The sequence below is a fragment of the Mustela nivalis genome (assembly GCF_964662115.1).
Source record: "Mustela nivalis genome assembly, chromosome: 14".
In the NCBI taxonomy this organism is placed as follows: Eukaryota; Metazoa; Chordata; class Mammalia; order Carnivora; family Mustelidae; genus Mustela; species Mustela nivalis.
This window is the reverse complement of record NC_139033.1, coordinates 19,044,573-19,067,480: the sequence shown is the minus strand read 5'-3', so window position 1 is coordinate 19,067,480 and position 22,908 is coordinate 19,044,573. Positions and strand designations below refer to the sequence as shown.

Genomic DNA, 22,908 nt, shown 5'->3' with positions numbered 1-22,908 from the left:
ACTGGGACAGCGGCCGTGCCCAGACCGTGCTGGACACTCCGGTTGCAGCAGGGCCGCAAGAGCAGTGCCTGCCCCCAAGAGGCCAGGGCGGGACTTGGAGCAGACCCCCACGGAGTGGGGCAGTGGTGGGCTGGCGTCGGACTTGGGGGGGGACACTCGGCAGGCTGCTAGGGGATCCATGCTAGGAGCCTACAGAACTGGGGCGTGCCCATGAGGAAGCAGGCCCTGCCAAGGCTGCAGCAACAGGCTGGGGTGAAGCCATGCTGGGGTGAAGTACAGAACTGGCCTGTACCCCTCAACTGCTGTCCGCCCACATACTCATCTGTGAGCCCAGAGACCGGGCGGCAGATGTGCCCGGGCGCACCCCAGCACCCGCACACAGAGGGGCCCCCTAAAAACGGGGCATGGCCAAGTGCTGAGGCCCACAACCCTTGAGGCCGGAGGCAACAGTCCCACAGTGAAGCCTCCAAAGGCCCCCGGAGCAGCCGGGCCCCTGGACCCTGCCCAGACCACAAGGGGGATCTGCCTGCTGTCATGAAATCGGTGATTACATTTTCCTATAGCAATTTTATGGGGCTATTTTTAGCTCCCCTAAACGTCATTACCATGCAGTACCAAGAAGCTCTCTAACCGCACTTCAGTAAGCCAACTGTGCAGAGATAGCAGGAGTTAGAACTGGCAGACCCAGGTTCTCTCACTGAGGTCTGAGGCTGCGAGGGCTGACGTGCACCGGCCTTTCCCGGCTCCCAGATCCTGTGGGCAAAGGCATGGCCGCACCCCTCCAGCCAGGTGGGTGCCCCCTCTGCTCCGGGGGCTGCAGAGCGGCCTCGCCCCCAGGGTCACACAGAACCCACCCTCACTGCCATGCTCCGGCACGCTCCTGGCGGCCTGGCCCACCTGACCTTCCCCGGGACCAGCCCACCGCCCCACTTTCCCACCCTGCTTGGCTGAGGCTGCCCGTCTACCTCCGGGACTTGGGGGTCCCCAGAAGACCTTGCGGGCTCACGGATCAGGCAACAGCCACTGCTCACCCGGCAGGCTGTCCTCCCCAACCCGGAAGACCTCCAGCGCACACCTGCCCCGGGCCCTCGGCATCGCTGCCCTCACCCTGCTTCTGTGCGGCTCACTCTCCTTCACCTGCAAGTTCTTAACGCAAACTTCACCCTCACACACGCCGAGTACAGGCCCAGCCCACACGCACCTACCTTCTGTGTAGTGACCTACCCCCTGCGGCCCCGGGGACAGAGATCACATATACAGGCATCTTCTTCCAGGTGGTCGAGGGGCCTCTCCCCCAAGGGTTAACCCCCCCGCCGAGCTAGGAAGGAGGCAGCCCGTGTGTCCACCGCCCACCAACAACCGGTACAGCCCCCAGCACCCCACAGTCGACCGACTGTCCCTGTATGTTTGGGACTGAGAAGGCTTCCTGGATGTGGGAAAGGCACAGAGAAACAGGACATCCTGTGAACCGTAACGGCAGCACCGCCCTACCACAGACCATCTGCACCTGAGTCACAGAGAGCTGGAGGACAGGACGGACAGGACAGTGGGGTGGGGGAGCCAGGGTCCCTCCACCAGGCCGAACTGCCCAACCCAGGGCCGCCATATCAAGGTGCGGCAAGGCCTGGGCCCCCCGACACCCGCAGCTAAGGAAGTTGGGAGTCGCGGACAGACAGCCAGCCAACCCGGACAGTGCCCGCAGGCAGCCCCCACCCAGCTGCCCCGCCCCGGCCATGACAACCACGTCCAGCCACCCCCTCCGGCTACCATGCCAGGACAGGCATCCTCCCTGACCTGTCCCCTCCTTAGCTCACACCCACACTGGATGGGTACTGTTCCCCATCACCTTCCCACCCCCACAGCCCACCCGCTGTCCCTCCACGTAAGGCAGCCTGCTGGAGAGGTCCCTCAATCCCCAGGACGATGACAGGGCCCCTGAGGGAAACACGGCCCTCAAGGACCAGCCCCCGAACGGCTCACTGACACCCCAGCTGTTGCAGAACCCTCTGGAACCTGCCTCGCTCATGCCCCTCAGTCCCTCTAGGTCAGTCTCTTTCCGGCTCAGAGGACTCCTCAGCACCCCTGCCCCGGGTGCCCACCCACCGTGCGCTCCATGCACTGGAACGCTGGCCGAGCAGGAGGGCTGGAGGGCAGACGGTCAAAGGCCTGGGAGTGGGGGAGCCGGGCGGGGAGCAGTGCCACCACAGCCTCTGCCGCACCCAGCGCTCAGCACACTAGTGGGGACCCACCCCCCAAGCTCTGTGAAGACACTCACTCCTTCCCACGGCCATCCAGGCCCTGCCACGTGCGGAGGGGCTGCTGGGACAGAGGAGGCCCCCTGGAAATGGAAGAGACCCGCCCACCCTAGGGCCTGGGACAAGCCAGACAAATGATGGCGACAGGTGCTCTGGACAAAAGCACGAAGGTGGATGAGGACGGTGGGCACAGAGCCGGAGGTGAGGAGGCAGCGAGTGAGAAGCGGGCAGGCCCTGCTCGGGGGCCCCCCCACCCAGGCCTGCACACCGCGGACACACCCTCCTCCCACAACCATGCACGCACACCCCACTGCGACCCCACACTGTGACCCCGTGCTGACCGGCCAGGCTGCGCTCTCATCCGCACTCAACTAGGACCCTCCTGCCCACGGCCACTGTCCTGGCAGTAGGGTGTGGAGGTCAGCCTCTGCCCAAGCCCCTCCCCCCACCAAGCCCCTCCACGTGCGGACGGCACCACGTGACCACCCATGACTGCCAGAGCTGGCCTCGGGCTCACCGCCCTGCGAGCCCCGCTCAGACTCTGCGACCTGCTCAGCTGCCGCTCAGCTGCACACTCAGAGAGGCTGCCCAGGGAGGTCAGAAGCCAGGGCCGCTGTTGCTGAAACATCCGGGCCTGTTTCGTCCTGGGGTGGGGGCACAGAGAACCAACCTCAGGGTTAGCTCAGAGAAGAACACTGGAGAGGGGATGGGGACTGGGTGGGGGGGGGGGTGGCAAGACCATGTGGCAGGAACTTTCAGCTCATCACCCCCACTTCCCAGATGAGGAAATCGAGGCCCAGAGCGGGCGGAGGGCTAGCTGGGGCCACGCCGTGAGGAAGAGAAGGGACTTTAGGCCAGGTGATAGGACTGGGCTCGCCCCCTTCCCTGTCCTCAGCTGTCTGGGAGCAGGGGAGGCTCGGAGGAAGCATCCCAGACTCGCTCCTGGAAGACGGGACCAGCACAGCAGGTGCACAGGCCCCAAGACAGGAGTGCCCGGGGCCCCAGGTGAGGGGGTGGGCAGGCCAGGCCTCATGGAGAATGTGGGTTCATTCCACAGGCGACAGGCAGGGGCCCCGGCTTTACGCGGGAGACGGGTTTGCATGAGTTCCTGACAAATCCACTCTGGGCTCCTGGTACCGAGCGTGGGCCTGGCAGCACGCGGGACAGTGTGGGCTGAGGACCAGCCAGCGGCCTGCCAGCCTCTGAGGACTGGCACGTGGGGCTGGGGCGAGCGGTTAGGAGCCGGCCGCAACGGGTAAGCTCAGAGAGCTGATGGGGGTCATGGGCAATCCCGAAAGTCCCGTGGGGGCTCTAAGTCTGACTGGGCTGTGGCCTCCTGCTCATCCCTGGCAGAGGGGTACGCGTGCCGGCCCTCCAGCAGAGCCACTCACGTGCCCGGCGTGGACGGGGGCACGGCCCTCCTCACCTGCTGCTCACTCCCCGCTCTCAGCGGAGAACCCTCCCTCGGCTGGGCCCCAAAGGCGCCTGCGGCGGCCTCGGCGTGTACGTGGCTCCCAGCCTGCCACCTGTGGGGCGTCCAGGGAGCGGCGCCCACCCAAACAGCTGCTCCCAGGCGGAAGCAGAGCTGGAGGCACGCAGATGCCTCGCTAGGCAGAGCATGAGCTGGGCAGACAGGTGTGTGTGTGTGGTGGGGGGGACATGGACGTGCCCCACCAGGCCAGCCTGGTCCCGCCGACCCCACACGTGTGCACACACACTGACTGCCACTGGAGAGACAGGCAGGGGTGGTCTACATGCTGGGCTGGGTACCAGGTTCCGGAATCAGCTCTCCCCCACACGCAGCTTCAAACAGAAGCCTGGTACACACAGTCCTGGGGAGCTGAATAAGGCTGGTAACTCGTTGGCGAGTTTTCTTTCTTTAGCTCCTCGGGCAAATCAGGGCACCAGAACAGTCTCCACATGGAACTGGAACCAGACACTACATTTGTCCAAAATCCCCAAAGCACTCAATTCCATGTGGGTTTCAGATTCTGGCTCCGAAAGGAGAAAGCGCCTCGGGTGTCTTTGGGGCCCAGCCTGGCCACCTCACCGACCGTCTGCAGGCATCCCAAGTGGATGTCCCGCCCAGCCCTGCCGGGCGCCTCGCTAGCACCTGCCAGGCCTATGCAGCCTCCTCCCGAGCCCCCAATTTCTTTGCAGGCACTCACTCCCCGCTCTGGTTACCTATCTGCGTCCTGTCTGGAGCCGACCCAGTAGCTGGCAGAGTCTGGCACACAGTAGGTGCTCAATAAAGGCTCAGAGAATCAGGATGGGAAGAATGGATCCAAACACCCCCTGCTGGCCAGCGGTCCCCTCCAGAGGCCTACAGTCTGGCGTGGCCCGCAGCAACCACAGCCTGGGCCCCAGTGAACAAGACACAGCAAGACACCATCCGGACCAAGGGTCCAGGTGATGGGCGCTGCCGCGGGCTGCGTCAAGAAAGCCACGGCTCGGGCTGATCTAACCCAGTGCTGGAGAGCTCTGACTGGGACATGGTCTGGCTGCCCAGACTTCCGGGAGGCCTCATGGAGGCTGCACTGAGGGGCTCTTGGCAGAGCGCATGGGTGGGTGACCAGAGCCTGGGTGGCGCGGCTGCGACCGGGCCAACCAACTCCTCTTCCACCCTCAGCGATTAGCAAACGCCTGGGGCCTCGGCCGCCTCTCCAGTTTCCCTAATGGGGCTGACCACGGCCCCCACCTCTGGAAGCAGAGCACGGGAACCACAGGGGTCAAGGCCAGGATGACCGTGGCTCCCAGCAGGCGCACTGCCAGGTCACTGTGCAGTTGCTGGCACTCGGGCTGCCCCAAGAACATGACCCAGCCAAGCCCACAGTGAGGTGATGTCCAGCCTCCAGGGTCCTTCCTCTGGACAGCAGCCACTGCCCACCCGAATAGAACACAGGGGACACGGCCTAAGGCTCACCACCTGCCAGCTCACAGGCAGTCCTGCTCGGCAGCAAGTGCCCCAGGCCGGCCTGCTCTGGGGTGGGGGGAAGGGGTGAGGGGCGCCCTGCTGATCCTGTTTCCAGCAAGCTGGGTCCCTGGATCCTTTACTCAGTACCTGCCCCCCCACACACACACCCTGAGCTGACTCGGGTCTCTAACTGGCCACCAGCAAACGCGGATGGAACGCTGGGGCCGCACAGGTGGAGAGGAGCTGCTGATTCCTGAGCCGTTTGGACTGCTCCAGAACACAAGAGAAGATGCCGCAGACACAAGACAGTCTCAGGCCAATGTATCTAAGAACACGGTGCTAAAAACCCAGCTACGAGCTCACAGCAGTCTGCCCCCGCTGCCTGGCATTCAGGGACAGCCTGACCTCACTGGCTCCAGAGAACAATGACAACCACCAAAGAAGGCGCACCAGGCCCACTGCTCACTTCTGCTCTCGTCCGGACACTTCCCAGGCAAGAAACCATGGCCACATGGAGGGTGGCACACAGCCGTGCTGAGTCAGGGGAAGCAGAAGCCCACCGGAAAGGATGCCATGGGGGTGCCGAGAGGCCACAGGACAGGGAAGGAGATGAGGGGCGGCGGCGCTCTGTTCCCGGCGGACTCCACAGCGGCCAACGGGGAACCTGAGACACTTCACTGGGCAAGCACCGAACGGACAAGGGAACCTGCTGGTGCCCAGGTAGGAGTGCGGCAGCAGCCAATCAGAAAACAGAGTGACCAAGGCACGTCAGACAACGGCGCAGACCCTCCGCCTGGTGCCACAGCCGAGAACAGCTGCCTCTCCAGGTATCAAGTGAGCAGCACCGCACGGCAGATCCCCTGCCCCAGCCCCAGGTCTCGGAGCCGCTCCCTGGAAACAAGCGTGCGTGCAAGGAGATGCTGGTGGGGGGCGTCCACGAGGGAACGACACCGCCTGAGTCCTCGTGGGAGGGACAAGGAACAGAGAATAAGCTGGAATGGGTCAGGGGTGGCCCAGACACAGGGCTGAAGGCTCCGTGCCAGGGAAGGGGGAGTTTACGACCAGACAGTCGAGTCACCTGACACTTGGGGAACGGATCTTCCAGGCAGGGGACAGAGCAGCTAGCCAGGCCAGAAGTGTGCCCCTGTGTATGTCTGAGGATTCTCTGGCAGGGGCCAGTGGGGGTGGGGTCTCGAGGTGGCGGGAGCTACAGGACTGAGGGACTGTGGTGGGGCATGAAGGCGGCCACGGCAGAGACAGGACCAAAGAGCTAAGGGGATGGTGGGGACAGGACGAGTCTTGTGAACTCATGAGTGTTTGCTATCTGCTCTGGTGTGTGTGGGGACGACAGGGTGACTGTCCCGCAGCAGGCCCAGAACAATGCATAGAGAACATGAGGCCCTACGCTCAAGCTCCAGGAATGCGGTTTCACCATGTGTGACCAAGGGGTCACAGGGAGGCTGTCCTCTGCTCTGTCCAGGTCACAGAGTTGCTGCCCCAGATGGGGTCTGGAGCACAGACACACAGTTACATGTGTATGCCAGCAAGGACACAGCACACACATGTGAACCCACCTGCACACACACCTGCACCTGCGGTGGACCTGAGACTCTGGCTAGAAACTCCGAGCGGGGCAGGGGGACGGAGGGCTGTGGTCTGTCGCAGGGGTGCCCCCGGACCCCCGCTGCCCATGCTGGGTAAAGCCAACCCTCTGGCAGACGAGGCCCACGGCACCCACAGTGAGGTACGGGCAGAATGGGCTCAGCAGAGTGCACGCGGGGAGACGCGGGGCCCCCACCTTTGCCACCCTCAGTCCCATGCCATGCTCACAGATGCTGGGGCTCAGTGTGGGCAGGACAGAGAAACTGAGGCCCACAAGCTACAAATGCTGTGTATGTAAGCCCCAGCCAGAGAGAAGCAGGGCAGTGGGCTGGGGTGACGGAGGCCAGGAAATAGGCCCTGCCCACTGGGCAGGGGCTCCAGACCCTCAGTTGTACCTAGGGCCAGGTAGGGACAACAAGATGGCCAGGAGGCCCAAGGCCAACTCCACTGTGCTGTGTCATAGTGTGTGAGCCTCTACGCCACGGCTCCACTGCCCATGACAGGTGGGCAGTGATGGAACAGCCTGTGCGTAGCCGCAGACCATGCAGACCATCTGCAATGCCAGCCAGGCTCAGAGGGGCAGCCCTTCCCCAGAGGTCAGGCAGCTGGCCCAGGGTCGCCCAGGAAAGGCCATCCATTTAGATGCTAGGGAGACCTCTGGCCGCTCTACTCAAGCTCAGACATTTCCCGAAGATGCGACCCAAGTCTGGGTGAAGACTCACCAGATCCCTGTTGTCTGGCGCCGTGGTGGGCAGATTCCAGATGAGAACTTTGCTCCCACTTCAGTTTCCTTATCTACCAAGTGGGTGCTTGAGGACGGTGCCCTCAGCGGCTGTCAATGTCCCCACGGCTCCCACCACATGCCTTCTCACAGCAGACACCGACCCACACAACTGGAGAGCCCAGGCCAGGCTCCCACCCCACCCCCAGCTGTCTGCCCAGGCCAGGGAGCCCACATCCACACGGGCGGGGGAGGCTATGCAATGGCGTCGTGCTTACCAACCGGAACGCGGGGTCCCCCTTGGAGGGAGCAGCCCCTCCCCCATGGCAGCCCTTAGGAGGAACACGGGAGCAGACGAGTGCCGGCCTAGCCAGGCTCCAGGTTCGGTGCCCTACCTCCGTTCCATGACTGCAGGCAAAGTGCTCCTGCTCTCCGGGCCTCAGGATCCCCAAGTGGAGAGCAGGGGGCAGCCTGGAGGTGCTCTGGCCAGTGGGCGTGGTCGCTCCCAGCTCCCAGCACCAACCCTCCTCTGTCCCTCTCCTTGGAGGGCTGGGCCGGGCACACATGCAGCCCCCCAGATCAAGGCCCCCACAGGCGGGACCCATGGTGTAGGCTTCAGCACATGGTCAGTGGGGCCACATCCTGGACCCCCACACTCCTGGCCCTTAGCAAGCAGACCTAGCATGATCGTGTGCCCCTTGCCCAGGGGGACACCAAACACCGGCTTCAGAACCACTACCGCTGAGCCCTCTGCACAGGCCCGAGGGAGTTCTGCCCCCCTGCAGGGCCACCACCCATCAGAACGCAAAGAGCCTCCAGTGCCTGCCTTGAGACCACAGCCCCAGCCCCAGCGTCCTAAGCCCGGGGAGAACTGAGTTACTTCAGCAGAGATGCACAGCGTGCCCCCGACGTCACCCGAAGCTGGGAGCTGGGCAGGCAGGCCAAGAGCACGAGCCCACACGGCCATTCACCTGCTGATGTGGCCACAGGGAGGCCCGACCTGGTGTCTCAAGCACAGCCGTGTGCAGCAGGTTGTGTCTGGCTTTAGTGTGGATTTTATGGATTATCCAAGTTAACACGTAGTGATCGGCATGAGAAACAGAAGTAGACACGAAGTCACCGGTTACCCCAGCTAAAACTTGGGGTGTTTTCCTTTTTGTTTGTACTCCTGGTTACATGTCTCCTAGATCCATGTAGAGACATGGTGGGTAACCCTTTCTTTCTAGCAAAAAAAGGCGAGATATGCCAGTAGGGCTCGTGTGGTTCTACCCACAACATACTGTGAAAAGGCCAGAAGCTGGCCAGGGTAGTTCCCGCAGGCGGTCACGGCTGGAACTGAAAACCGTTTCGGACTATACGTGTTCACTGATGTTGATCTTCGAACCAGCTGTAGGTGTCTCGCTGTTTTGAGACAAATCAGCGAAGAACCACACAGATGCCAAACCAGAAGGGTGGTTTCCAGTGGGTACGTGCGGCACACGTGCTCGCAAGTAGGCAGCACACAGAGAGCGCGCCACGGGGAAGCGCTGGTGCCCAGGCATGCGGACAGCCTGATGGAAAAGCTGGGGGGCACAGAGTAGGTCTGCCTGCAAAGTGGATCTCCCGGGAGACTCAGGGGCTCGCACCATGGCCTAACGGTTCCCTTTGCCATTAGGGAGGGTGGGTCGGGAGGACCTCAGTTCTGCCCTGGCCTGTCCCCCATGGGCCTTCTCATCACCTCTGCAGGCAGAGATGTCACAGGAACCAGGACAGCAAGAAACATCCACCTGTCCCTAACATTCCTGGTCAGAGAGAAAGACAGCCCCTGTCCCCACCAAACCACAAGACCCCTGCCCGCTGCCACCTGCTCCCACCCTGTTGAACAGAATCAGAATGCTGACGGAGGGCCAGGGCCGACGTGGGCAACCCCTGCCCAGCCCATAGCCTCCGCACGCCCTCAGCTCAGATGGCGAGCTCCCGCTGTCCAGCTCCATGCCCAGGCCGTGGACACACTGTGAGGCCGGCCAGACTGGAGCCCTCTCCTCAGCTGACACCACCATGTCACAGTGCGTGGCCCCAGCATTTCACACAAGTGGCCTGTGATCCTCTTAGACACCAGAGGTAAGGACTCCTCCTCGCTTCCCGGCAAACACAGGTGCGCAGGGAGGTGCTGGAAGGGTGGGGTCAGGGACCTGCCTGGGGCGTGGGGGGCGGGGGAGGTTGCATCCTCAGGATAAAGAAAAGGAGAACTCTTGGACTCCCGCACTCAAACCTCCTGAGCAAGTCTACACCTGACATCTGGGTGTTTATGCCCCAGGGGGGACAGCGGTGCACATCCCTGTGCCACGCAGCCCTGGCAGAGCTCTGACACTGGGTGGGGGGCTTGACGTTCGCGGCACTGGGCCTCGGGGTCCCCGTCTGCACCGTGCGGTTTGAGCACACGCAGACCCAGAATGTGCCTGGTCAGGTACACGTTCACGGTGTGCTGCCACTCGGTGTCCTGATGAACTATCTGAACTCTGGGGAAACTGTCACGCTTCAGCCAGAAGTGAGCCCCAACGAGAGAACCAAACTGGAAGCTACGACTTGTGCAGAAGCCCCGTACTTTCCAAGGCAGGCGGGTCCTCCGTGGCCCAGCGGGGCAGGAAAAGGCACACTGGTGCCGTGGCTGGTGAACTCGGAGCAGCCGGCAGACTCCGTCTACGGCGGGACCTGCAGAAGCCCCCACGCCCAAGGCTGCACTGAGGGTCCCCGATGCCGGAGGGGTGCGGTCAAGGCTGCTGCGGGCTCACTTCAGCGGGGGTGCGGACGGACTCCGGCACAACCTTCCTCAACAGCCGCTCTCCCCCACAAACACGTATGGGGTGCGGGGACCGTCACAGAGCACACACTAGACAGCCGTGGTGCCTGCTCTCGTCCAGCTCACAAGTTCGGGTGGGGAGAGGGTCAGAGAAGACACTCCCTAGATGGCTTCAGAGAGGGGTCACGGACAGGAAGGAAAGGGGACTGCGGGCAGGTCTGGGGAGGGCGTGAGCGGTGTCTGTACGGAGACTCGAGGGTCCAAACGACCTGGGACCAAAGGGCCCGAGGCGGCAGAACCTCGGGGGGGCTAGCGTGCCTGCGTGGGAGGCCGACATGCAGGGCCCTGGAGACCACTGCAGGCCTGTCTCTTGCCCACCTGGCAGGGCAGCCTCGCACCTGGGAGGCGGCAGGAGGAGCCAGTCCGCGAAGCTGCGGCGCTGAACTTGGCCATCCCTTCCCATTCAGAGCTGTGGCACGTGCCACCCCACCACAGTGTCTTCGCTGGGGACCCCTTGATCCGGGAGCCATCCAGGGCCCCCCAGCAGCACACAGAGGGCCGGGTGGGGGAGGGGGCTCTGTGGTTGACCTAAGTGCCCCACCTCCCTGCATGATCCACTGCTAGACAGAAAGCAGCGCACCTGTCCCAGAGGCTTGTCCCCGGCGGCCGGCGCCTGACACCGGACAGACCTGGCCCACCTCAGGGAGAGGGTGCACTGCAGGCCCCTCTCCCCAAAGCGCGGCCTCCGACGGGGATCCCAGGCCACTGGCTCCCGAGCCCCAGAAAAACGAACGGGGGCTGGTAACGGGGCAATCTCTGGGACCCCCAAACCCAGGGGAAGCCGGCGGCCCCTCGTAAGAGCCGCGAGGGGCCCCTGGAGGTTGCGGGGTGGGGGCTGGCCAGCTGGGCGGGGGACTGTGGGTGCAACGTCCCTGCAGCGCTAGGCCACCGCCCGGGCCGGACCTGACAGTCAGCACTCAGCCCTTCGCAACTCACCTGGGCTCGCACAAGGGCCGTGTGTGCTGAGCAAATACTGCCCGGATAGCTCCGCCACACAAGCGATTTTTGGGTTTTGGGTTTTTTGTGTGTGTGTGTGCCGACCTACGGACCTGCAGGGGAGCGGCAGTCAGGAGAGGGTCTCAGAAAGCCCCTGCCTGCCTCCGACCGAGCAGAAGCGCGAGCAGGAGAGGAACGCTGGACTCTCCAAGTGCCCCCTCGGCCCCCGCCCTCTCCGGACCGTCTCCGGGACCCTCTCCGGACCGTCTCCGGGACCCTCTCCGGGACCCTCTCCGGGACCGTCTCGGGGACCCTCTCCGGACCCTCTCTGGACCGTCTCCGGGACCCTCTCCGGACCGTCTCCGGACCCTCTCCGGGACCGTCTCGGGGACCCTCTCCGGGACCGACTCGGGGACCCTCTCCGGGACCGTCTCCGGACCCTCTCCGGACCCTCTCCGGACCCTCTCCGGGACCGTCTCCGGGACCCTCTCCGGGACCGACTCGGGGACCCTCTCCGGGACCGTCTCCGGACCCTCTCCGGGACCCTCTCCGGACCGTCTCCGGGACCCTCTCCGGACCGTCTCCGGGACCCTCTCCGGACCGTCTCCGGGACCCTCTCCGGACCGTCTCCGGACCCTCTCCGGGACCGTCTCCGGGACCCTCTCCGGACCCTCTCCGGGACCCTCTCCGGGACCGTCTCCGGACCCTCTCCGGGACCGGCAGGCCCCCCCGCGCGTCCTGAGCCCCGCTGGGCGGTACGTCGGAGCAGGAAAACAGCCGACCGAGAGGCGCGCGGGCGTCCGGCGGCGGCCGGTGCACAGGGCCACCGCGATCCTCTTCCCCCCCGCCGCTCCAGGCGCCCTCGCCGGCGCCCCCCGCAGCCGGCCCGGCCCCCTAGCAGCGACCGGCGCGGCGCGCGGGGCCCACGCGGCCCGGCAGCCCTACGGGGTGGGTGTGCCGCCGCCCCGGGCGCGCCCCGCCCGCCGCCCCACCTACCTCCAAGGCCTCGAGCGTGCTGAAGCTGGCGATGGCGAAGCCGTCGATGACCTCCTCCTCCTGCGAGCTGGACTCGCGGCGGCGGCGGCGCGGGGGGCGCACGGCGGCGGCGCGGGCCGGGGGCGCGCGGGGCAGGCCCGCGTTCTCCTTGCCAGGCCCGGGCTCGGTCTCGTCGCCCGACGACGCGCTCGGGTCGCGGGCGTCGCGGGCCGCCTCCCGGCGCCGGCCGCGGTCCCGCTGCGCGCGCGAGCGCCGGCTCTGGCGGACCTTGGCCTCCATGGTGCGCGGTGACCTTGCGGCCGCGCCGTCGGGCTCCCGCGCTGCCGCTGCCGCTGCCGCTGCGCTACGCGGCGCCGCCGGGCTCGGAGCGGGCCGCGTGGGCTCGGGCCCTGGGCGGCGGCGGGCGGCGGGCCGGGCCGGGCATGCCGCGCGGGGTCCCTCAGCCCCGGGCCCGGCGCGGCCTGGGAGCCCCGGCGCGGGCGGCCGCGCGCATCGGCGGGGCGGCCGGCGCTTAGCGGCCCCGGGCCGCGGCCCCGGGGGCGCGCCTCATGCGCGGCGGGCGGCGGCGGCGGCGGCGGCGGCGGCGGCGGGCGGAGCGCGGGCGGGGCGGGTCCCGGGCTGCGGCGCCGCGGCTCGCGAGGCTGAGGCTCAGGCTGACGCGGAGGCTGAGGCGGCGGCGGCGGCGCCCGGAGCGGATAACAACTGACGTACTTCCGCCCGGCAGCCAGCGCCAGAGGAAGTGGGCGCTCCAGCCGGGTCCGGCGCCAGCCCCGCCCCGGCCCCGCCCCGGCCCCGCCCCGGCCGCACCCCGGCCCCGCCCCGGCCGGCCCCGCCCCGCCTCCGGCTGAGGAGACCCCGCCCCGGGCCCCGCCCCGTGCGCGCCGAGCTCCGCCCCAATTCCTGCAGGCTCCGCCCCCCAAGGAGGGACTGGAAGGCCGCGCCTCCCCCCCCACCCCCCACCCGCCTCCGGCTCTGCGGGCACCTGGGCGGGGCGCCCCCTCACGTGGGAGGCACCCTCCAGGGGTGTCTGCCCTTCTCCAACCTGGGCCTCACCACGGAAAAATGGGGGGGGACTGCTGCAGCCAAACCCGACACGTGGGCCGAGGGGCAAGCTCACCGTCCCGCCCGAGCTGGAGGCTGGGGTGGGGGTGGGCACTTACTGGGGGAGTTCTCCCAGGCGCTGCAAGTCCTGCTCACGTGGGATGTGTGCAGAAGGGGGACGGACTGCCCCTTGCCCCTTGCCGGAGAGGGAGCGACTGAAGCAAGTTTCCAGGCCTCCCACTACCCAAAACCAGCAGGGCGCCCACTGTCTCCGTGTGGCCCCCTGCCCCTCTCAGGCAGGCGGTGGGCTGCAGGCTCTCAGCCCGGGGAGCTCTCCGCTGCCGCCTCCCCGCTGCCGTTCCAGGCACAGCGCTCCCTCGTCCCTCTCCCAGATCAGGCTGCTCAGATTTTAGGGTAGGGCAGCCCTCCTGAGACCAGAGCTCCAGACCCCAGAATGCACCCTCACTGAGGCCCCAGGGCTGCCTGGTTCACATTGAGACAGCAGGTTCTGCTGTAGGGGTCACTCCCCACCGAGTGTTACTGGGCAGCAGGAACTGATGGGAAGGGGCGGCTGGAGAGTCGAATGAACTTCCTCTTTTGTCAACGGGGGACCGCCTGGGGAAAGGAGGAACACTCAGGTGGGGAGAAGCTGTTTTCTTCCCTCGACTAGTGCACTAGGTCCAGGCACTGTTTGTGAGGCTGTCGGTGAGGACACAGCCCTTTTGGAAGTGGGGGAGAACGTGACGGTGACCGTGGAGCCAGATAACATAGTATCTAATGATAACACGAAGCTAACTGCAGGGAGGGGTCCCAGAATGCCTCTGAGTGCAGATCTGAGCTGAGAGCTGCAGGATGAGAAGGAGCTGGTAGTGCACAGGACCGGGGAACCATGTTTCCCTGCAGAGAGCACAGCCCATGCAAAGGCACTGAGGCAGGGTAACATCTGCTGGACTATGTGGAAACTGAAGGGAACACAACAGATGAGCTCTGGAAGGTGCCCCCTTGCTCACTGAGGAAGTGCTGCCCTGGGCAATGCTGGGAGAATGGTCCGCTGTACCCCCCATATAGGGACTTGGGCTTTCAGTTTGTATCGCTCTGCCCCTTGGAGGGCCTAGGGCCCCAGTGTGTGTGGGGGGAGCAGGGAGGCGGGTAGTCTGGGTGCCCGTTGCCAGGGCTGCCACTGATGATCATTGGAAAGGCAACTCGACAAGCTTTCAGACACAGGGTTGGGGCTCTCAGGCCCCAAAACTGTTAGCCTTCAGTCCATCCCGGCCCCATGAGGCCCTCTCTGTTCCGGCCCTCCCTAACCCTCTCCTAGCCTTCCCGGGGTGGGGCCAGGGTTCCCCTCCGCCTCTTCCCATTCCAGGTTTTGTTAGGAAAACTCTGACTCCTTCAGCATCATCCCTTTTGAGTTGTAAGAACCTCGTTAGGAAGACAGAAACGGATCCAGACTGGTCCCTCCGTATTCCCGCTATCCTCATTCCCACCTGAGGACAGAAGGCCAGAAAATGTGGGCGTTGGAGGGTGCCCCAGGATAATATTTCAAGATTCACTTGGGTACAGGCCCTTGGGTCCAAGGCCTGTTCTGAGGGCAACTTCCAGGCTCCATACCTGCTCTGTAGGGTGCAGAGACCCGCCTACACCCAGCCTGGGGCTTCCTATGGGCCCTTTCCTGTCGCCCCTCCCCCCACCTCCTAGAACAATGCGTGCTGGGCAGGGCTGTCACAGAGCCAGACTGTCCGTCCCCAGCTTCCTCCCACAAGATCAGGGCAATGGATCCCGCTTCTTTGCCTTGGGTTCCCTGCTCCAAAACAGGGCTGGAGGTGCTGCCTCTGCTCCCCGCAGTGGGTGGTCTGAAGATTCAGCGAGTTCCCCAGCTCTGAAACTGTCAGTCACGTGGGACTGGGAGTTTCCTCGGCGTGCATCTCTGGGCCTGCCCCAGAGTTTCCCACTCATCTGGGTCCTGAAAATTTGCATGTCCAATGAAGGGGCTGCAGGTCTGGGGACTGCACTTTGGGGACCACGGTGTCTGGAACTACGACAGCACATGGCACACAGTAGGGCTTACAGATGCGTGCCCCCTCTGTAGCCACCCGGGTCCCTGAGCATGGGATCCCGCCCCTCCCCCGCGTGCCCCCCCCCCACTCAGGGCCTGCCTCTTGTGGACAATGAAATCCTCCCTCTTCTTGTTGCCCTAGTTCTGGGCACCTCACTAGCTCTCTCCCAGGCCCCTGGGGTTTGGTTCTGCGCCTGCGGCCAGCCCAGGTCTCTCCTGCCCCTTCATCCTGTCGCTGAGGACCCTCCTTCCCACCAGGTGGGACCATCAGGTACCATAAGGGCAGAGGGTCCCTGCCTTCAGATGGGAAGCCCACCAGAGAGAAAACCTCTCCACCCCCAGCCTGCCCTGGGCCCTCGCTGTGGCTGGAAGCCCAGCCCTCACCTGGTCGCCTTGCCCAGCACAGGGCCTTCCCCTGCTTGGCCGATAATTAGTCGCTTCCAGGATGGCCGGTCAGCCCCATCAATCTTCACCGCTCGGTTTTCCTTTAGAGAGTCACTGTTCTTCTCTAAGACTCTGAGCAAAGTTAATTGACGTGAAATTCTATTCAAAATTCAATTTGCTCTCACAGATCCAATTCAGGCCCTATAAATCAGCGGGGCCGGCTGCTCCTTTGGGGTTCAGACTTGCTTTTTGCTTGCGAAAGCCAGGAGAAGAGTGCTGACCAGCAGGCCAGCCCCGGTGGCGCATCTAGGAGCCAGGGGTCAGCTCCTCCGTGCGCTCTGCCGTTCATCCCACCTCCTTCTGGTAAGAGCACTTCAGGGTCCTCTGGATACTTAGACTACTTCCGTGGACACCCCCCTACCCCCAGCCAAGGAATGGGCAGGGATGTCAGCTCCCGCTGGGCTAATGCTGCCTAAGCAGCAGTCCGCAGAATCTCTGTGACTTACAACGCCAACTTTGTTTTTCTGACTCCCAGGGCTGTAGGTTGACCTGAGGGGCTCTGCTCCAGACTGTGGGTCAGGTTCAGGTCTCTTTCTGGGACCCAGGTGGCAAGAGGTGAGCTCCCTGGGATATTCTCCGTGCAAGACTCAGAGGGCCAAGCCGAACACACGGGCACACTCAAAGTCTATGCTGTAGGCCTTTGCATCTTGTCTGTTTACAGGCAGCGCAAGGCAAGTCGGGTGGCCAAGACCATCGTAGGTAGGGTAGGAAGCTGATGCCTGCCCCTGAGGCGGGTTGGGGGGCTGGCCCTACAGGCTCCCACAACAGGAGATGAATGTGGTTCTGGATGGAGAGGAAGTGAGCATTTGGGGACTATATTTCTATTGGGCACAGCCTGTTCCTAGAATTACAATCTGTCTTCGGGACAGTGTCCACGACATTGATAGTTGGAGGGCTCCCATCCCCCATGTGCCCTTTCCCCTGGTTCCTGCTCCTTGGTTCCTGAGCCTGCACCTGCCCTGGGGGCTACCCACATCCTGCCCCCATCTGTCCACACCCTCCCTCTTCATCAGCCCCGGCTCTGATGTCACGTCTTCCCAGAGGCCAGTTGGTGGCCTCACGCTGAGAGGGTGCACGCCTGGGGGGCTGGTGCGTGCTCGGGCAGGCAGGGGTGGATGCGGGACCAGGGTTCTCCGGAGGGCCTGCAAGGCACCCGGGTCTGCCGCGGTTGCACTCAGACTGAGGACGCATGGTCCCCCGACCCCACGCCGGCGTGGGCGCCCCCAGGCCTGCAGCTCAGGGGCTCCTGCCCGTCTCCTTCCAGCACTGGGTCCCGATGAAGCAGGTGCCGTGTGGGTGGAGGGGGCGAGAGGCCGGCTCAGGAGCCTGGGTTTGTCTCGACTGTGTCCGCAGCTGCCGCTCCGCTCCCCTAAGACATGCCCACACCCAGAGAGCTGTCCCTACCGCCCGGTCCGTCTGTGGTGGAAGGCCGGCTCTGGGGCCCCAGCCCACAGATGGTGCCTTGCCACCTGAGGCCTCCCCACCGCGGCACCCTCTCCCACCATCCTGGTGCACGCTCTGGTTCATGAGCACGTCCGCCCGCTCCAGAAGGGCGGCCTTGGGCCCAGCTCAGCGCTGGCACAGAGCAGGGGGATATGTAAGCAAGCTGTGGTTTGAGGGCTCCTCCCGGGAGGGCCATGGGCATCCCAGCCTCCTGGCTGTCCTGGGAGCAGGGGGGCGGCCTGTGAGAAGGCCCGATCTGCTGGGCGTTTTCACGGCAGGGAGGTCCCCATGTGGGACCTGGTCTGAGCTGTGCTGACAGCAGGCGTGCCTCCCGGAGGGAGGAGAGGCCTCTCGGGACAAAGCGCCTGGACTCACAGGGCTCTTCTCCTTAAAGGTGCCAGAAATCCAAACCTGAGCCTGCTTACTCCTCCCTGGAAATTCAGAGGTATATTGGGGCCTTGGGTAGGACTAGACTCGTGAGACTGGCTTCACCGGGGGAGGTGAGGGCAGCAGCAGTGGCCGCCGGTACGGTCAAGGGCAGCAGGAAGAACACGGTGAGAGCCTCCCAAGGGAGCTCAGCCTGGCTGCACTGAGATCCGGGACCTGTGGCCTGTAGGACCGGGAGAGAATAGGTGTATGTGTTGTTTCAAGCTGCGTGGTTTGTGGCCACGAGAAGTAATCACCAGGCCCATGCCCTACCCAGCACCCCGACCTGGTCCTGGTCTTGCCGTGCCGGGGTCTGTGGGAGGGTTGGAAGCAGCCGTGGGCCCATTCTGAGCCCAGACTCAAGAGATGCTATGTGTCTCTGCCTGCTGTCCTGGGCCTCTGCCGTGGCCTCGAGGAGGGTATGACCCTGCTGGTCCCAGACTCCAGAGACCCATGCCGTGGCTGCACGGCCCAGGCACACCCACCCCAGCGTGAGTCTGGCTGAGACGAATAGGCGACCTTCAGACATACGAAGCGTACGTACATTTTGTCCGAAGCTGCGAGGGTCCCAGCTGTTTGTTACTCAGCACTTTTGTGGACTAGCTCACAAGTGCAGGTGGGGTCATGGGTGACGCAGCGGGAGGGACCTCGCATCGCGGCTCTGAGGGGGCCTGGGTGCCTTCAGGCTTGGACGGCGAGGAGCCTGCCCCACAGGGACTGAAACCTTTCCGCTCTGCCGGGCCAGGCTGCAGGAACAAGGCGTTGGCAACTTTCAGAACATCTGTGGTGTGCAGCAAGAGGGTGGTGATCTCCAGAGGCACAGACCCAGCCCCCCAAGACCTGCTGTCGGCCAGTGGGGGTGAGTACTTCGCGAGTCTTTGCCCTCCAGGTCACTTATTCCTTGTATTTATCAGTTTCCGCAGCATAGAAGGGTTTCGAGGCCACTGCTGAGGGGCTGTGGACATGAGGTCCGCGAATGCGTCCGAGAAGGGGAACACGATGTGGACGGTAGCTGGAGGGGAACGTGGGGCCAAGAGCAGTTTCCTGCAGAGGAAGCACGGTGTGGTAGTGTGCCAGCGATGCCCCTAACGGCTGTCCGTGGTTAGGAGCTTGTTGTTACCACATAGGGTCCCCAAGCAAACTCACCTAGTCCTCACAAAGCTCTTCATTGTGACCGGTTTGTAAGAGCCACTCCGAGCTGTCCCTGCAGGGAAACTTGCGTGTTACCCATGCAACAGTTGAGAAACAGAACACGGCGCACAGCGTCGGCTTTTGCTCTCCTTACCTGGTACCTCATAGACACAACGTGGCTGCTACAGCTCCGGTCATCAGGGGTCACTATGAAGGCCCACGCGGAGAAGAACAGCAGACTGGATGCCAGTCCCGGGAGTGCTCATTGACCAGAAGAGAGTCTCACGACCATTAATTGTTGTAAAGGTCTCTGGGAAAATGAAAATCTGGTGGTGTGGGGGGGTATACTATGACTGCATTAAACCAGATGGGATTCATCATAAGGCCGGGGGAAGAGGCCCGGCTGCTGTGGTCAAGGGCTTTCTGCTGCGTATGGAACAGCATGCGGCTCTGTGGGCAGGAGAGGAGGGCATGTGTGGCTATTTGCTGGACCGTGAGCACTGTGTCCTCATGCTGACTTTGGTAACGGGACCCTGATTTTCTCTGGGGTAACTCTGTCCCATACCCATTGGGCAAAATTAGGGAAGTATTGACTCCATCTCTGGCTCCGGGTGTAAGCACATCCCCTAAGTTTTGCCGATGGAAAAATCCCATTTCCCTGTCCCCAGTGATTGGTCCAGGGATGGGTAGTCATGCTTGGAAGGGAAGGTCACTTTTTCCCTCGGGTTTTGGGGCCAGGCGGGTGTCGGGGCAGAGGGACTTCTGCCTGCCACCTCGCTCCCCAGGAGGGAGCACCTCCTGGGGAATGGATCCCACGTGGAGGGCAGCTGAGCAAGGAGACAGAGGGAACTGTTTCCTGAAGACATATTTAACTCCTGGATCCCACTGTACCTGAAGCCAGAGCTTCCCATGGACTTTACAGACACATGATTCAATACATTCCCTTTTTGCTTAAGCCAGTTTGTGTTGCGTTTTCTGCCACAAGCACATCTTCCTGAAAGAATGCTGTCCAAGATGACCCTACTATGGTGCACGCCCCAGAGCCAGATGGGACCTGTGCATTGAGGCTTGGTACTCCTCCTGGCTGCCCTCTGTCAGGGCTGATGCCACCAATCACCTGCTCAGGGCAGGCAGCCGCCCCCGGGGGTGCAGCCCGGCAGCCGTCAGGCATGTCCTGCGGCGCGTGGTGTACCCAGCTTTCTGAGCTTTCTGAGAGCGCACGCTTTCAAGAGCGTACCTAAGGTTATGGGAAACCCGCAGAGACGCAGGACAGCATCTGTATTTGTCAGCTTCTTTCCCAGATGCCCAGCCTCCAGGTGGATGAAGGCAAAAGGAGGGTGTCCTGGGAGGGTGCGGGACGGGCACCTGCTGAAGGAGGCAGGCGCGAGCACACCGCAAGGGCGGGACTTGGGGCCACGTGCCCTTCCCGCTCGGTCGCTGTTCCCGCTCCACTGCTCACTCACCACTGCCGTGATGGACCAGGGGACGCTGTGGAGACCTGCTCTGGTCACCAGCCCCTCGGTACGGTTTATTTCTTGCCCACATGCTGGGAAGAGGGTGGGGCTCTTCTCCACGTCGTCACTTAGGGTTCCTGGCACGTGGAGGGTCTCTTATCGCCCCCGCTGAGACGTAGAGCCCCAGAGGGGACACGTGGTAGAGTGGTGTTGGGGGCCCGCAGGTATGAGACCGGGCCTGGAAAGGGAGGGCACGCCAGTATTTGTCAGTGGCGGATATCTCCGCAGCAGTGTGTGGACATGACCTGACGCACACGGGCTTCCTGTCGTTGCGATGTGACTCTCCAGACCCCTGCACAGGAGTTCTGTTTGCCGGCCCCTCGGAAAACACGCAGGGCTGAGTCTCGGGTTAACTCAGGTTAGCGTTACCCCGAGCACCCACTCTGTGCTGAGCCCTCCACGGGAGACATCGGACACCATCCCTGTCTAAGCCCCAGAGTCTCTATTTCAGATTCCAGACCCGATCTGAGTTCGGCTGCTGTTCTCTTGTTTGGCTGGAGGAGGTGGCACACCCGGTCGCTGGGACACCTGCAGGCAGACAGGACCTCTCCTCTGCTGTGGTCCCCACCCTCCCTCGTCTCTTGCGGCCGTGTGCTCCACCCTCTGTCCCCTGCCTATCTGCACGGGTGTCTGCGGCGCGGGATGTCCCTGTCGGTCTGCTCAGGTTACCTTTAGTCCTTGCTCCAGGTACTTCCAGAGAGTTCCCCAAACAGTGATAGCCTGATCCGAGATGACCTGTAGAGATTCAGGCTGAAAATCGTCACTCCGAACAGGCTGGAGAGCCCGAGTGCTCGCGCTGCTGGACTCCTGCAGGGGCCCCCGGAGTGGGTGTATGTGGCGACCCTGGGCTGGCGGGACACTGTGCTGTGAGGATGGTCGAGCTGCCCCCTGATACCAGGTCTTCCTTCTCCTCCTCACCCCGCTCGCCGTCTTCAGAGCTCGCCTGGCACATCTTCCACTTATCACCAGCTCTGGGCCATCGAGCAGGGCCCTTCCCGTGGTGAAGGACCCAAGCTCAACCCACTCGGCTTGGGTAACAGGACAAGATGTCACCGGTGTAGCCTAGGACGGTGAACATAGCTTGACCCGGGGTTTCGAACGATGCCCCCAGGACCCTGTCTCCCTCCGTCAGTCCTGCTGTCCGCTGGGTTGGCCTTGTTAAGTAGCCAGGCTTATACTTGCGGCGGCAACATGTCCCTTGACTGAATCTCCAGGACCTCACTCTCTCAGAGCAGTGACTCCAGCAAGACAGTCCCTCCAAAATCCCAGGGCTCACTGTCCCCGGACTTGCGTGGGCTGTTTGCCCACGTCTGATCAAACACCGACCCAGGGGAGGATAACAATGACAGGAACAGTGAGCAGTTACTAGTGCTTGCCAGCTGCAAAGGCACTAGATTTCTACCTGGACATTTCACTAACGACTCAACAACATCAATTCTTTCTTATTTTTATTTTCTTAGGATTTTATTTATTTATTTGGGAGAGAGCATGAGCAGCAGGAGGAGCAGAGGAAGAAGGAGGAGCAGACTCCCCACGGAGCAGGGAGCCCAACATGGGACTCAATCCCAGGACCCTGCGATCATGACCTGAGCTCAAGGCAGATGTTTCAGCGACCATGACCCTGGCATCCCCATCAATTCTTTTTTAATCCTCTTTTCATAAATGAGGACACTGAAGTACATGAAGTTGAGTAACTTGGCCAATCACATAACTTTTATTCATAAACCAAACATTGAACCTAGATATATGGCTCCTACATCACCACTGTCACCATCACTATCAACTCCACAGCCATTAGCATCATCACCACGATCACCACCATCATCATCATCAACACCACCATCACCACCATCACCCTCGCCATCACCACCACCACCACCATCACCAGCATCACCAGCATCACCAGCATCACCACCACCATGACCATCACCACCACCATCACCATCACTAACAGCGTGGTTTAGAGTGAGGGCTCCTAGCTACCACCACCACCATCACTACCACCACCATGGCCATCACCAGCATCACCAGCATCACCACCAGCATCACCATCACCACCACCATCACCATCACTAACAGTGTGGTTTAGAGTGAGGGCTCCTAGCTACCACCACCACCATCACTACCACCACCATGACCATCACCAGCATCACCAGCATCACCACCACCATGACCATCACCACCACCATCACCATCACTAACAGCGTGGTTTAGAGTGAGGGCTCCTAGCTACCACCACCACCATCACTACCACCACCATGACCATCACCAGCATCACCAGCATCACCACCACCATGACCATCACCACCACCATCACCATCACTAACAGCGTGGTTTAGAGTGAGGGCTCCTAGCTACCACCACCACCATCACTACCACCACCATGACCATCACCAGCATCACCAGCATCACCACCACCATGACCATCACCACCACCATCACCATCACTAACAGTGTGGTTTAGAGTGAGGGCTCCTAGCTACCACCACCACCACCACCACCATCACCAGCATCACCAGCATCACCACCACCATGACCATCACCACCACCATCACCATCACTAACAGTGTGGTTTAGAGTGAGGGCTCCT

At 62.9% G+C, this 22,908-nt stretch overlaps 1 protein-coding gene across 12 annotated transcripts in view; it reads right to left on the bottom strand.

Moving 5' to 3' along the window:
* FBRSL1 (fibrosin like 1) overlaps positions 1-12,659 on the bottom strand; it is a 76,790-nt gene extending 64,131 nt beyond the window's left edge. For 3 of the 12 annotated variants that reach the window (XM_082700144.1, XM_082700134.1, XM_082700142.1), the window contains exon 1: positions 12,264-12,658. In XM_082700144.1, the coding sequence (XP_082556270.1) occupies positions 12,264-12,542 (279 nt within the window). In that variant the 5' untranslated portion in view covers positions 12,543-12,658. Of the gene's footprint in view, positions 1-12,263 lie in introns of all 12 variants that reach the window. The other 9 variants (XM_082700141.1, XM_082700143.1, XM_082700138.1 and 6 more) reach the window with 4 other exon arrangements.
* Positions 12,660-22,908: the final 10,249 nt, after the last annotated feature.